General features: G+C 45.5%; 1 protein-coding gene and 2 long non-coding RNA genes across 16 annotated transcripts in view; 1 reads left to right on the forward strand and 2 right to left on the reverse strand.

Moving 5' to 3' along the window:
* CDK20 (cyclin dependent kinase 20) overlaps positions 1-12,847 on the forward strand; it is a 106,322-nt gene that overhangs the window by 17,110 nt on the left and 76,365 nt on the right. For all 14 annotated transcript variants that reach the window (XR_007518626.1, XR_007518627.1, XM_049895570.1 and 11 more), the window contains one exon: positions 12,797-12,834. Coding sequence is in view for 12 of the 14 variants with exons in the window: in XM_049895570.1 (XP_049751527.1) it covers positions 12,797-12,834 (38 nt within the window). In the remaining 2 variants the exon portion in view is untranslated. The remainder of the gene's footprint in view (positions 1-12,796; positions 12,835-12,847) is intronic.
* LOC126082732 (uncharacterized) lies at positions 3,785-6,034 on the reverse strand. Its single transcript, XR_007518631.1, has 3 exons — positions 5,915-6,034; positions 3,934-3,993; positions 3,785-3,840 (listed from the first exon to the last, which is right to left on the reverse strand). It is a non-coding gene; the product is annotated as an uncharacterized LOC126082732 (long non-coding RNA).
* Positions 6,033-12,847, reverse strand: part of LOC126082731 (uncharacterized) — a 155,352-nt gene continuing 148,537 nt past the window's right edge. Inside the window, exon 3 of the long non-coding RNA XR_007518630.1 lies at positions 6,033-6,081. This is a non-coding gene — a long non-coding RNA (uncharacterized LOC126082731). The remainder of the gene's footprint in view (positions 6,082-12,847) is intronic.

Below are 12,847 nucleotides of genomic sequence, written 5' to 3' on the forward strand. Positions count from 1 at the left end.
GTTGTCCTCCCATTTTGTGATTGTAATTTTATGTTAAAGAGGATTGGGGTGGGATTGTAACACCCTTACTAAGTCACATCCTTGATCCAATGTAAAGGGAGTTTCCCTGGGGTGTGGCCTGCACCACCTTTTATCTTACAAGAGGTAATAGGAAAGGGAAACAAGGAGAGAGATGGGGACCTTATACCACCAAGAAAGAAGCACTGGGAGCAGAGTGCGTCCTTTGGATCTGGGGTTCCTGCACAGAGAAGTTCCTAGTCTAGGGGAAGACTAACGAGAAGGACCTTCCTGGAGTGCCAGCAGAAAGCCTTCCCTTGGCGCTGACGCCCTGAATTTGGACTTCTGGCGTACTAGACTGTGAGAAAATAAATCTCTCTTTGTTAAAGCCATCCACTTGTGGCATTTGTTATAAAAGCACTAGGCGACTAAGACAATGGCTTAGCCAAGTTGGCATAACATTTAACTGTCAAAACCTTCAGATAACACTGACAATGAATATAATTGTCTTTACCCTCACCCTGACCCTCAGCCAGACCCCAAACAACACAACCCCCTAACACTGATCCCACATGGACCTTGCACTTGAATCTGACTCTGACCTTAAAGCTGACCTTAAACTTAACTCTGATTATAGTTCTGACTTTAACCATTGCTTGACTTTGACTCCAACCTGACCTTCGTCGTGAACCTTTCACCCTGACTCTGATCCACAACCTGACCATGGTCCTGATGCTGACCCACACTGACCTTGACTTTGACTTTAACTCTACCCTTAAACCTGACCTTCTCCTTGATCCCGATACAGACCTTAACACTCATCCTGACTCTCACCATGACACTGACCCTCTCCCTCACCCTAACCCTATGCTCAGGCCAGCCTGTATCTTCACATGATTTGGGCCATAACCTAAACAGACCTTGAACTTGACATTTAATTTAACCTTGATCCTGATCCTCATCCTGATTGTCCACCATCCTAAGCCTGATAGTCACCAAGACCCTATCCCTCACCTTCATCCTAACACACCCTGATCTTGACCATGACCTTAACCCGAACTTGACTCTGAACCTGACTCTGATATTCACTTTGGCATAGAATCTCACCCTTACTCTAACTCTCAAATGGCGCTGACCTTGACCCTGAGCCGCTTCCTCAACCTTATCTTGCTCCTCAGCAGGCCCCCTACCATCGCAAGACCCTGAGCTTGATGCTACACTAAGCATGAATTTGACCAGGAACCTGACTCGTAACTCTGAACTAACCTAACCCTAGCCCGGAAATTTACCCTGATATTAACCCTGACCCTCTATCTGACCATCACCTTGACCATGAACTTTACACTAAACCTAAACTTGAGCCTGAACTGAACCCTACCTTCATGCTGACTCTGAAATGACATCCTAACAGATTCTTAAGTAGGCTCCACCCAACAGAAGACCTTAAACCTGACTGCATCCTGGTCTTGAACTTAACCCTTATCCTACCTCTCACCTTGTCCACGAGCCTTACACTCATCCTCAGTCTGACATTTAACCTGACCCTTACTCTTAACATGAACATCATCCTGTCCCTGACTTTGAATTTGACTTTGAACCTGACTGTGACCCTCACCATGACCTTGATCCTGACCTTTACCTAGACACTGACCCTCAACCAACTCTGCTAGAGCCTGACACATTACCATACCTTTACCCTTAATCCACACTTAGCCTGACCACAAACCTTGAAACTTATACTTTCACTCTGATACTGACAATCGCCCTCACCATGACCCCACTCTGACCCCGATCTTGACTGTGACTCTGGCCCTCACTAAGTCCCTGACTCTGATCCAACCTGATCTGAACTTGACCTGTAATTTAACCTTGCCCATGACCCTGACCCTCACCTTCACTCTGACACTGATCCTTTAAGTGACCCTCACCTTGATCCTGGCACCATGTCCCTGATCTTGACCCTGGCCATTAACACCCACTCTTACCCTGACTTGAGCATGACCTTGACTTGTCACTGAAAATAACATTTCTCTCACATTGATCACAATCCTGAATATGACCAGAACCCTGACCCTGTTCCAGAACATTTTCCAGAACAACTAATTTTCGACCTGACTGTGATACTCAATCTTACTCTGTTCCTATATTGAATTTTCACCTTGATCATGAACTCATCATAACCTTAAATTTTACCTTCAATCTGACCTGGACTCTGACCCTAAAACTGAGCTTTACACTGACCCTCGCCATTATGCTGACTTCATGAACCTGGTCACTGCCCTCACCCTGACCCATCTTCATATTGAACTTAACCTTGAACCTGACCTTAACCATAAACCTCACCCTTTCGGCTAACCCTAAACCAATCCCTTAGCCTCACCCTGAATCTCAGCCAGACCCCAATGCTCACATGACCTTGTCCCAAAACCCACCCTGAAATTGAATTTAACCTTAACTTGACACTGACCTTGACTTTATTTTGAACTGGCACCGAACCTGTCCTTCACCCTGACACTCTATATCTGATATTAACTCTCAAATAATACTGACCTTGAGCCACCCTAAATTTCAACTTGACCCTAAACCTGAAATCTTACCCTTAATCTGACAATCACCCTGACATTTACCCTGCTCTGAGACCATTTTTAACTTGAACTTAAACTTGGCTTTGACCTTGAACTTCACCCTGACACTAACTTTGCACCTGGCCCTGAAACTGATCTTTACCCTAACCCTCATCATGAACCTGAGACTGACCCTGACCTACACCCTACCAGACCCTGACCCTGACATTGTTACTATCGTCCTGACATTCCACTTAAAAATGACCTTGACTAACCTGACCACCTTTACCTTAAACAATTCCTTGACCCTGTCTTTGATGTTGACCTTGAACCTGATCCTGAATTTAACCTGATACTTAACCTAACCCTGAAACCTACTGCACTCTGATCCTAATAGTCACCACAACCCTGCTGCTGACCTTGACTTTTACCCTTATTATCATTGTCACCCTGACCTTCATGGACCCCGACTAAACCCTAGTGGTGTAGGGATTAAGAGCTACAGTTGCTAACCAAAGTCTCGGCAGTTCAGATCCACTAGGCGCTCCTTAGAAACTTTATGGGGCAGTTCTACCCTGTCCTACAGGGTCGGTATGAGTTGGAATCGATTCGACGGCAACGGATCAACAGGTAAGACTATATTTAATTTTACTTTAATCTTGACCCTGACTCTGACACTGACCTTCACCCTGATCCTGAATCTCAAATGACACCCTGACCCTAATCCTTTCACTCATCCTAACTCTGACCCTTAGCCACACACTTAGCCTCACAGGACTTTTACCCTGACCTTGAACCTGGCCCTGACCTTCATCTTAATCTTGGCCCATGGAAGTAAAAAAAAAAAAAAACTACTCATTTCCATCGAGTCGATTCCGACTCATAGTGACCCTATAGGACAGAGTAGAACTGTCCCATAGAGTTCCCAAGGAGCGCCTGGCGGATTCAAATTGGCAAGTAGCAGTCAAGAAATCAAAAGACGCATTGCATTGGGCAAATCTGCTGTAAAAGACCTCTTTAATGTGTTAATGAGGACTAAGCTGTGCCTGAACCAAGCCATAGTATTTTCAATCGCCTTCTACATGTGCAAAAGCTGGACAATGTATAAAGAAGACAGAAGAATTGATACCTTTGAATCATGGTGGTTGGTGAAGAATATTGGACTGCCAGAGGAACGAACAAATCTGTCTTGGAAGAAGTATAGCCAGAATGCTCCTTGGTAGTGTGGATGGTGAGACTCCTCATGTACTTTGGGCATGTTATCAGGAGGGACCAGTCCCTGGTGAAGGTAAGGTAGAGGGTCAGCGAAAAAGAGGAAGACCCTTGATGAAATGGACTGACACAGAGGCTGTAACAATGGGCTCATACATACCAATAATTGTGAGGATGGTGCAGGACTGGGCAGTGTTTCGTTCTGTTGTACACAGGGTTGCTATGAGAGAGAAATGACTTGATGGCACCTAACAACAACAACAAATAACTCCATATCCTAACTGTCTAAGATATCTAATGCTGCTATAATAGAAATAACGCAAGTGGGTGACTTTAACAAAGAGAAATTTATTTTCTCACAGTTGAGGAGGCTAGAAGTCTGAATTCAGGGTGCTGGCTCTAAAGAAAGGCTTTCTTTCTCTGTTGGCTCTGGGTGAAGGTTCTTGTCTCTTTCTAGTTTTGTTTCTTGGTTCCTTGGAGATCTCATGTGGCGTGGCATCTCTCTTCTTCCATCTGTGCTTGCTTGGTTGATTGCTCAGTGTGCTCTTTTATATCTCAAAAGAGATTGACTTAAGACACACCCAACTGTAATACTGCCTGTAAGAAAAAGCCTGAGTAGCATAAATAAGAAAACCCATTCTCAAATGAAATTATAACACAGGTATTGGAATTAAAATTACAACACATATTTTTGGGGGACACAACCCATAACATTTTACCATCTAGCTCCCCAAAATTCATGTCCTTCCCACATATAGAACACATTTACCCCATTACATCATCCCAAAAGTCTTAAATCAACTCCAAATCCAAAATCTAATTTTCTGAATCATCTAAATCAAATATGGGTGAGGCTTTAGGCATATTCAATCATGGGGTAAAATTCTTCTTTGTCTGTGAACCTGTGAAATCTAAAATACAAGTTATCTGCTTCTAAAGTACAATGATGGAACAGGCACAAGGTAGACATTTCCACTACAAATGGGAGAAATTGGAGGGAAAGAAGAAGTAATGAACACCAAGTAAGTCTTAAACCCAACAGAACAAATTATATTAGCTCTCAAGGCTTGAAAGTAATCCTCTGTTCTCCAGATTCTGGGTACAGGCCTGTTATGGGTTGAGTTATGTTCCCCCAAAATGGGTGTTTTAAATCCTAACCTCTATGCCTGTGGTTATAATCCCATTTGGGAATGGGTTGTCTTTGTTACATTAATGAGACAGGATTAGTGTAGGGTATGTCTTGAGTCAATCTCTCTTGAGATATACTAAAAAAAAAAAAAAAAACCCAAACCCGCTGCCGTCCAGTGGATTCCAACTCATAGTGACCCTATAGGGCAGAGTAGAACTGCCACATAGAGTTTCCAAGGAGCGCCTGGCGGATTTGAACTGCCGACCTTTTGGTTAGCAGCCGTGGCACTTAACCACTAAGCCACCAAGGCTTCCTCTTGAGATATAAAACAGATTAAACAAGCAAGCAGAGAAGCAGAGATGGGGAAGAGGGATGCCAAGCCACATGAAGATCACCCAGGAGCAGAAGCTGAAAGAGACAAGGACCTTCCTCCTGACCCAACCGAAAGAGAAAGCCTTGCCCTAGAGCCTGTGCCCTGAATTCAGAGTTCTAGTCTCCTAACCTGTGAGAAAATAAATTTCTGTTTGTTAAACCACCCATTTGTAGTATATGTATTATAGCAGCACTAGATAACTTTTTTAGATAACTAAGATAAGGCCCCTAGGCCCTGGGTGGAGGTCCCACCTTCCAGGCCCATTGATACGGGAACCTTACCCCCTTTGGGTGGACTTGTTCTCCTAGTCCATCTGAATGGCCACCCCACCCCCTTAGCCCAGGTAGGCTCCATTCTCCTGCCCCTTGGGCATGGCAGCTCCATCCCGTCAGCTTTGGGTAGCATCTCTATCCTCTTGGCCCACCTAAATGGCAGCCCCACAGTCTGGAACAAGTTGAAAGAGATCTGAGTCTTTGAAACCTAGGAGTCCTTGGCTCTTCCCTTTGAAACCCAAAAGGCCATGGCTTCATTCTTTGAAAACTAGGAGGCTGGGCTCCATGCTTTGAGGCCTAGGAGACCTTGGCTTCACCCTTTGAAAATGTCAGTTCTGCTTCCAGTGTTCCTATCAACAATTCTGACCTCTGAGCTGCTCCAGGAATGATCCTTTTCTCTTCATAGAGGACAACAGATGTAGACTCTTTGGTCTGTTTCTTGTGTGTAGAATCAAAGAGGCAGACAGCTTTCCTTTTTTTCCCTCCTGTTTTCTGTTGCAGTAGTTAGATCCATCAGTCATAGGCTTAATCTCTCTAAAAGAAGATTGTGTAGCCACATGGTGAGAATTTTAGGGCACATGTCATTAGTTCATGCAACAGAATTTTCCAAACCTTTAAGTTCTAGTTTCATTTTGCACAGTTCATTTTTAAGTCCATCTCTTTCCTCCTGCACTCTACTATAAGCAGCAAGGAGGAAGCAAGCAGCCCCTTTTAAGATATTGCTTAGAAATCTCCTCAGCCAAATACCTAAGTTCATCACTTACAAGTTTTACCTTCCACCAAACATTTGAACATAATTTAGACAAGTTCTTTGCCACTGCATAAAAAGCATTGCCCTTCCTCCATTTTCCAATCACGTATCCATCATTTTCTTTTAAAGCTTCACCAGAAGCACACTTAACATCCACATTTTTAGCAACATTCTGTTGATGGTTGCATATGTATTCTCTAGGACAACAGAGACTTTCTCGCTCTCACTTCCTTCTGAGCCTTTACCAGAATTGCCTTTGATGTTCATAATTCTGCCACAGTCTCTTCAAGGCCATCTAGGGCCTTACCATGAAGCACATCAAAATTCCTTCATTTTTTACCCATTATCCAATTGCAAAATCACTTTCACATATACGTATCTGTTAGAGCAGCACCTTACTCACGGGTACCAAATTCTGTCTTAGTTATCTCGTGCTGCTACGACAGAAATACCACAAACTGGATGGCTTTAACAAATTTATTTTCTCACAGGTTGGAAGGCTAGAAGTCCAAATTCAGGGTGTCCACTCTAAAAAAGAGAGGAAGGCTTTCTCTCTGTCTTGGTTTTGGGGGAAAGTCCTTGTCTCTTTCCAGTTTCTTGGTTCCTTGAACATCTCATGTGGCGTTGCATCTATTCTTCCCCCAACTATGCTTGCTTGGTTGCTCACTTAATCTGCTCTTTTATACCTCAAAAGAGATTGAGTAAGATACACCCTACACTAATACTGCCTCATTAGCATAACAAGGTAAACCCATTCCCAAATGGGATCATAACACAGGTATAGGAGTTTTGATTCACAATTGTGAATCAAAACTCCTGTACGTGTGTATTGGGGGATACAATTCAATCCGTAATACTAACCTATGAAATGTTGCCTTATATGGCAAAAAGGACTTTCCAGATTTGATTAAGTGTACAGACCTTGAGATAGAAAGATTATCCTGAATTATCCAGGTTGGCCTGAATAATCACAGGAGTCTTTCAAAGCTTCTCCTTATTGCAGTGAGAGAGACGGAGAGGTAGAAAAAGGAGAGAGACGGCTCACTCTTACTGCCTTTGAAGATGGGGTCCACAAGCAAAGGAGTACAGGTGGGCACTAGTAGCTGGGAATGGTTTTCAGCTCATAGCCATTAAGGAAATGGAGGCCTTATTCCTACAACCACAAGGAACTGAATTCTGCCAACAGCTTTAATGAGCAAGGAAATGGAGTCTTACCTAGAGCCTCCAGTAAGAAATGCAGCCCTGCTGATACCTTGATTTTGGCTCAGTGAGACCCAAACCAGACATTTGAACTACAGAACTATAATAAGTTTGTGTTGTTTTAAGTCACTAACCACAACGTAATTTGTTAAGGTAGCAATAGAAAACTAATGTACCCACCTTGACTTTGATCTTGAGCTTGACCTTGATCATGAACTTGATTCTTACCTTGACATTATCCTTACGTTGATCTTGACTCTGAAGCAGACATTGGCTCTAGTCCTGAACATCAACCTTACCCTCACCTTTACCCTGAAAATAACCCTGAACCCTATTCAGAACCAGATATTCCCCTTCCACCTAAATCTGACTCTCGCCCTGACAGTGATCATCATCCTGACTCTGATCTACCTTGTCCTTAAAGTTGACCATTCTCCTCTAACTGACCCTTTAGTGGGCCCTCAACCTGACCTTGATCCTCACTCCAACCCTACTTCTGACCTTGACTGTCACTCTGACCTTGAACTAGATGTTAAACTTAACTCTGACCCTAAATTTTCCCTCACACTGATCTTGCACCTGAACTTGATTCTAACACTGACTCTGACCCTGAACATCATGCCATTGCTCACTTTGACTCTTAACCTGACTCAGAACCCTACTCTGAACTTGATACCAACCATCACACTTATTCTGACCCTTAACACTCTGTCCTGACCTTATCCTCATCTCATAATGACAATTGCTTTGACTCTAATCCACTCTGACCTTGAAGCTGATCTTGAACTTGGCCTTCACCTTGATCTTCACCCTTACACTAACTCTGACCTGAGCCAGGGCCAGGCCCAGGACCAAGACCAGGGTGAGGTCTAGGGTACAGGCCAGTGCCAGGGCTAGGATAGGGCCAAGGTGAGGGTGAGGGTCATTGCAAGGCTGAGGGCTACGGTGGGGCCATGGTGAGGGAAGGGCCATGTGAGGGAGGCACCAGGTTTAGGGTGGGACAAGGGCCAGAGTAAGGCCTCAATGAGGGCAAAGGACAGCCCCAGAGAGTGAGGCTGAGCGTGACTGTGAAGATGATGATGAAAATGAAGGTCAGGGCCAAGGCCAGGACCAAGGCCAGCTCAAGGTTCAAAGTGAGTACACGAATATTAGGTGAGGGTGTGGCCAGTGTGAGGGCAAGGGCCAGGTCAAGAGGGAGGAATAGGGTCAGGGTCATGTTCAAGGTGTGGATCAGGAGCAGGCTTGACCCAGGGGAGGGCAGGGGCAAATGTAAGAGCGAAAGCAAAGGTCAGGTTCAGGGAGATGGTTAAGTTGAAGTCAAGGGTAAGGGCAAGGATGAGGTTTAGGACCAAGGCTAGGGCAAGCACAAAGCTCATGACCTGGGTGGGGTGAGATAAAGGGTCAGGGCTAGAGCCAGTGGCCGGTCCTGTGTCAGGGCAAAGGAGAGAGCTGCGGTGAGTGACAGGGCATAGGACAGGGCTCCAGATTCAGGGGCAGGGCCAGCACCAAGACTTGGAAGGTGCCAGGGTCAGGGCAAGGGCCAGGAATCTGATGGCCAGTGCAAAGGTGATAGGTCAAAGTGAAGGGCAGGGCAAAGGTAAAGAACAGGGAAGGGTCAGGGCACAGGTGAGTGCTGAGAATCAGTAAGAGAATTAGGATATGGGCAAGGGCGAATGCCAGGGGCAAGGCAAGAGTCGGGGGGAAGGGGAGTGGGCGGGGCTTAGCTGTGCGAGGCGTGGCTATTTGAGCGAGGCGGAAGTGCAGCGCGGCTGGGCGGGGCCGGAATCGTCACGGGGCTTGTCGAGCGGTGCGGCATCGCAGCGTGCTGGGCTGGGTTTAACTGTGCAAGGCGCCGCTGTTTTGGTTTAGTGGGGCGGAGACAGAGCGGGGCTGACCTGGGCTGGTAGAACGGGGTGAAGGTGTGGCCGGGCGGAAGCAGCTGTGCGGTCTGCGGACATGGAACCGCAGCTGGGAGTGCACGAGCTGCTTCACGTCTTCTCCTTCCTGGAGGCGCGAGACCTGCTCTGCGCCGCGCAGGTGGACAAGGTAACGCGCTGTACCCCGGGCGGGAGGCGGATTCCGTTTATCACCTGCGTGTCTGAGGCCGGGCGCCTCTCTGGGGCCTCAGTTTTCCCATTTTTAAGGACGGGCGTCGGGCGGCTCTGAATTTTTGATGCCGGCAGATGGCGTTGTTATTTCCCCAGCCGTAGCCGTCCCACCAGCGGCCTTTAGGTCGGTAGCGTCTAGGTTTTTAAGCTTCTACTCTGTCAGGCTCTGTGCAAAGCTCTTGTGAACAAGATGCACTTTATCTGCCATCAGAGTTCATCCCTAGGATTAGTTTAGGAATCCTTTTTCTTTTCGCTTCCACGTTCTCTGGAATGTTCTGGAATTTCCTTCCTCAGAGCTTTTGCTGAATCAGTTCCTTCTGCCTGGAAAGCCATGCTCCCAGTTCTTCCCTTGTCTCACATAGATGTCCTGGCCACCCTAGGGGGAGAGCGCACTGCCCAGTCCCTCACAGTTCCTTCATCGCGTTGTTTCCTTCATTCCTGTGCTCAGTAAATACCTGTGCAGTGAATTAATGCGATCTGTCTTTCTCTGCACCACCACCCTATTTATTACAGGTACACACTGCTGTCTTCCTAGGACTCCGCACAACTGTAATTAAATAAATATTTGCATAACATATTTGTTTAATATCTGTTTTTCCCTGCTATACCCATTCACGGAAACCCTGGTGGTGTAGTGGTTAAGTGCTATGGCTGCTAACCAAAGGTTCGGCAGTTCGAATCTGCCAGGCGCTCCTTGGAAACCCTGTGGGGCAGTTCTACTCTGTCCTATGGGGTTGCTATGAGTGGGAATCGACTCAGTGGCACTGGGTTTGGTTTTAGGTTTTATACCCATTCACAAGAGCAAGGATTTTTCTTTCTCATCACTTTATCTCCAGCACTCAGTGCTTGGCGTTTAGTGTACTCTGAGTAAATACCGGTTGAGCAAATGAATTTCTTAAAGGAACTTATTTTACAAAAAGATTAATAAGCAGATCCTTACTTTAATTCTGTAATTATAATTTAAATGTATCAAGTAAAATATTAGATGTGCATCCTCCTTTTTACTGATAAGGAAATCGAATATCATTCAGTGATTTGTCCAGGGTCACACAGCTAGTAATGCCTGTGGCTGGAACTGAATCCCTGGCTATCTTCACGACAGCAGGCTAGGGATAAAGGCAGAGTTTGAAAGGGAGGTGCCATATACCCTTCTATAAATCATAGTTTCCCCAAAGGTAAAAAGAAGCCAATAACCTCTGCCTCACTGTGTCATTGTGAAGGCCAGAATCTAGCAGAATGGTTCTCCAAGGTAGATGGCATTTATTTTGCAGAATATATTATATAATTCTATATTTGGAAAATAAGATCCCAGTTGGGTTTTGAACTGGGAACCATAAAAAGGAAAATGCATAAAATCTTCTTGTCTGGTTGTTCCTACCAGTCAAGAGGACTTTTTAAAGGATGAGAAACTTTGAGCTAGCCAGTGATCAAGAGTTGTGGAAACCGGAGCCCGGGCTCAGGATTGTTGCCTCTGCCAGGGCTTGGAAAACCACATACCAGGCATGGGGCCTTCAGAGGGGTCGACCACTGAAGGCTCTAGGGTGTTTCCTACTGAAGCCTTGAGGCCCCAGAATCCAGGGTGCCTACCCGAAGAGGGCAGGAAGTTCCAGGAGGCAGGTCTGGGCCTTAGGAAGGGAGAAGTGGCACCCTATCCCCATTCTGGGGGGTCATCCTGAACCCCTTCCAGATCCTTCTGCAGAGAGCTGTTTGTGGGAGCAGGTTGCACAGTGCCATCCCCCTGGAGGCAATTATGATTCCATCCACTTGGCATCTCTGGCTCACAACCACTTGGTCAGTGCCGTAATTTACTCCACTACAACAACCTTCTGACAGGGTCTGTTGCTTTGCTGCCTCATTTCCAATCATTCCTTCTCAAAGTGGTCAGAGGGACAGTCCTAAAACACAGTTTGACCCTCTCACTCTCCTATTCAAAATTCCCAAGTACCTTCTCATTGTTTTTGCCATTAAGACTTTTTGGAAGTTGGTCTAAGCCAATCTGGGGCTTCTTTTCCCATTCTCCCCCAAATGGAACCCTATGTTCCAATTAGGGCAGATTACTAGTACCAGTTGCCACTGAGTCATTTTTAACTCATGGCAACCCCATGCGTGTCAGAGTAGAACTGTACTTCACAGGATTTTAAATGGCTGATTTTTTGGAAGTAGATTGTCAGGCCTTTCTTCTGAGGCACCTCTGGGTGGACTTGAACCTCCAGCCTTTCAGTTATCAGTTGAGTGTGTTAACTGTTTTCACCACCCAGGGACTCCAAGGCAAATTACTTACCCATCTTTTTTACTCTTATGAATCTTTGGCCAGCCTATTCTGTTTCTCCCTGGAATACTGCAGCCGTTCTCTTAGAGAACTACCATTCATCCTTTGGGACTTGATCAGCAATTGTTTTTGTGAGCCCATTAACCCACAGTCTCTACCCCCAGTGAATTATTTCTTTTCTTGATCATTATTTGTCCAAGTATGTATCTAATTCTCCAGGGTGAGTCTTTTTTTGACTGCAGAGACTGTTTTGGCTGTTTTTTCTCTAGAGGAGCAAAACCAATGAAGTGTTAAATATATATATATATATATATATATATATATATATATATATATATGTATGTATGTATGTATGTGTATTTCAAGGAAATGGCTCATGCAGTTGTGGAGGTTGGCAAGTCCCAAATCCGTGGATGAAGCAGCAACCTGAAGGCTTCTCCTGAGTCACATGGTTGCAGGGGCTGACAAACCCAAAATTTGCTGGTCAGGTGACAGGCTGCTGGCCCATGGGGTTGTGGGAGCATGTGAATCCAAATCTGCAGGTCAGGCAGCAGGCTGAAGGTTTCTCAGGTCCCAAGAACCAGAGGTCAGGTGACAACGAGAAGAATGCAGGATAGAAAGAGAGAGGGAGCTTTGCCAGAACATCCGTATGTATTTTGGATGCAGGGCACACCCCCAAGGAAACTTCGCTTCCAACTGATTGGCAGCTCACATCAGATCATAAAATGAAGGATGATTACATAGTGTTTGCCAGACCTCTGAGAATCACAGCCTAGCCAAGTTGACATATAACATTGACCATCACAGAGATCTTTTCTGGTTTAGCTCTCTGTCCCCCACACACAGCTAGTTGCTAATTGCATATTGACTGACCAGATATTCAGATATTCTCTTCTCTCCCCCACCCTCTCCTTGTTCTAGGTATGGAATGAGGCTTCAAGAACCAAAGAACTCTGGAGGTGAGTGAAGGAA

This window comes from Elephas maximus, chromosome 9 (assembly GCF_024166365.1).
Source record: "Elephas maximus indicus isolate mEleMax1 chromosome 9, mEleMax1 primary haplotype, whole genome shotgun sequence".
Classification (NCBI taxonomy): domain Eukaryota; kingdom Metazoa; phylum Chordata; class Mammalia; order Proboscidea; family Elephantidae; genus Elephas; species Elephas maximus.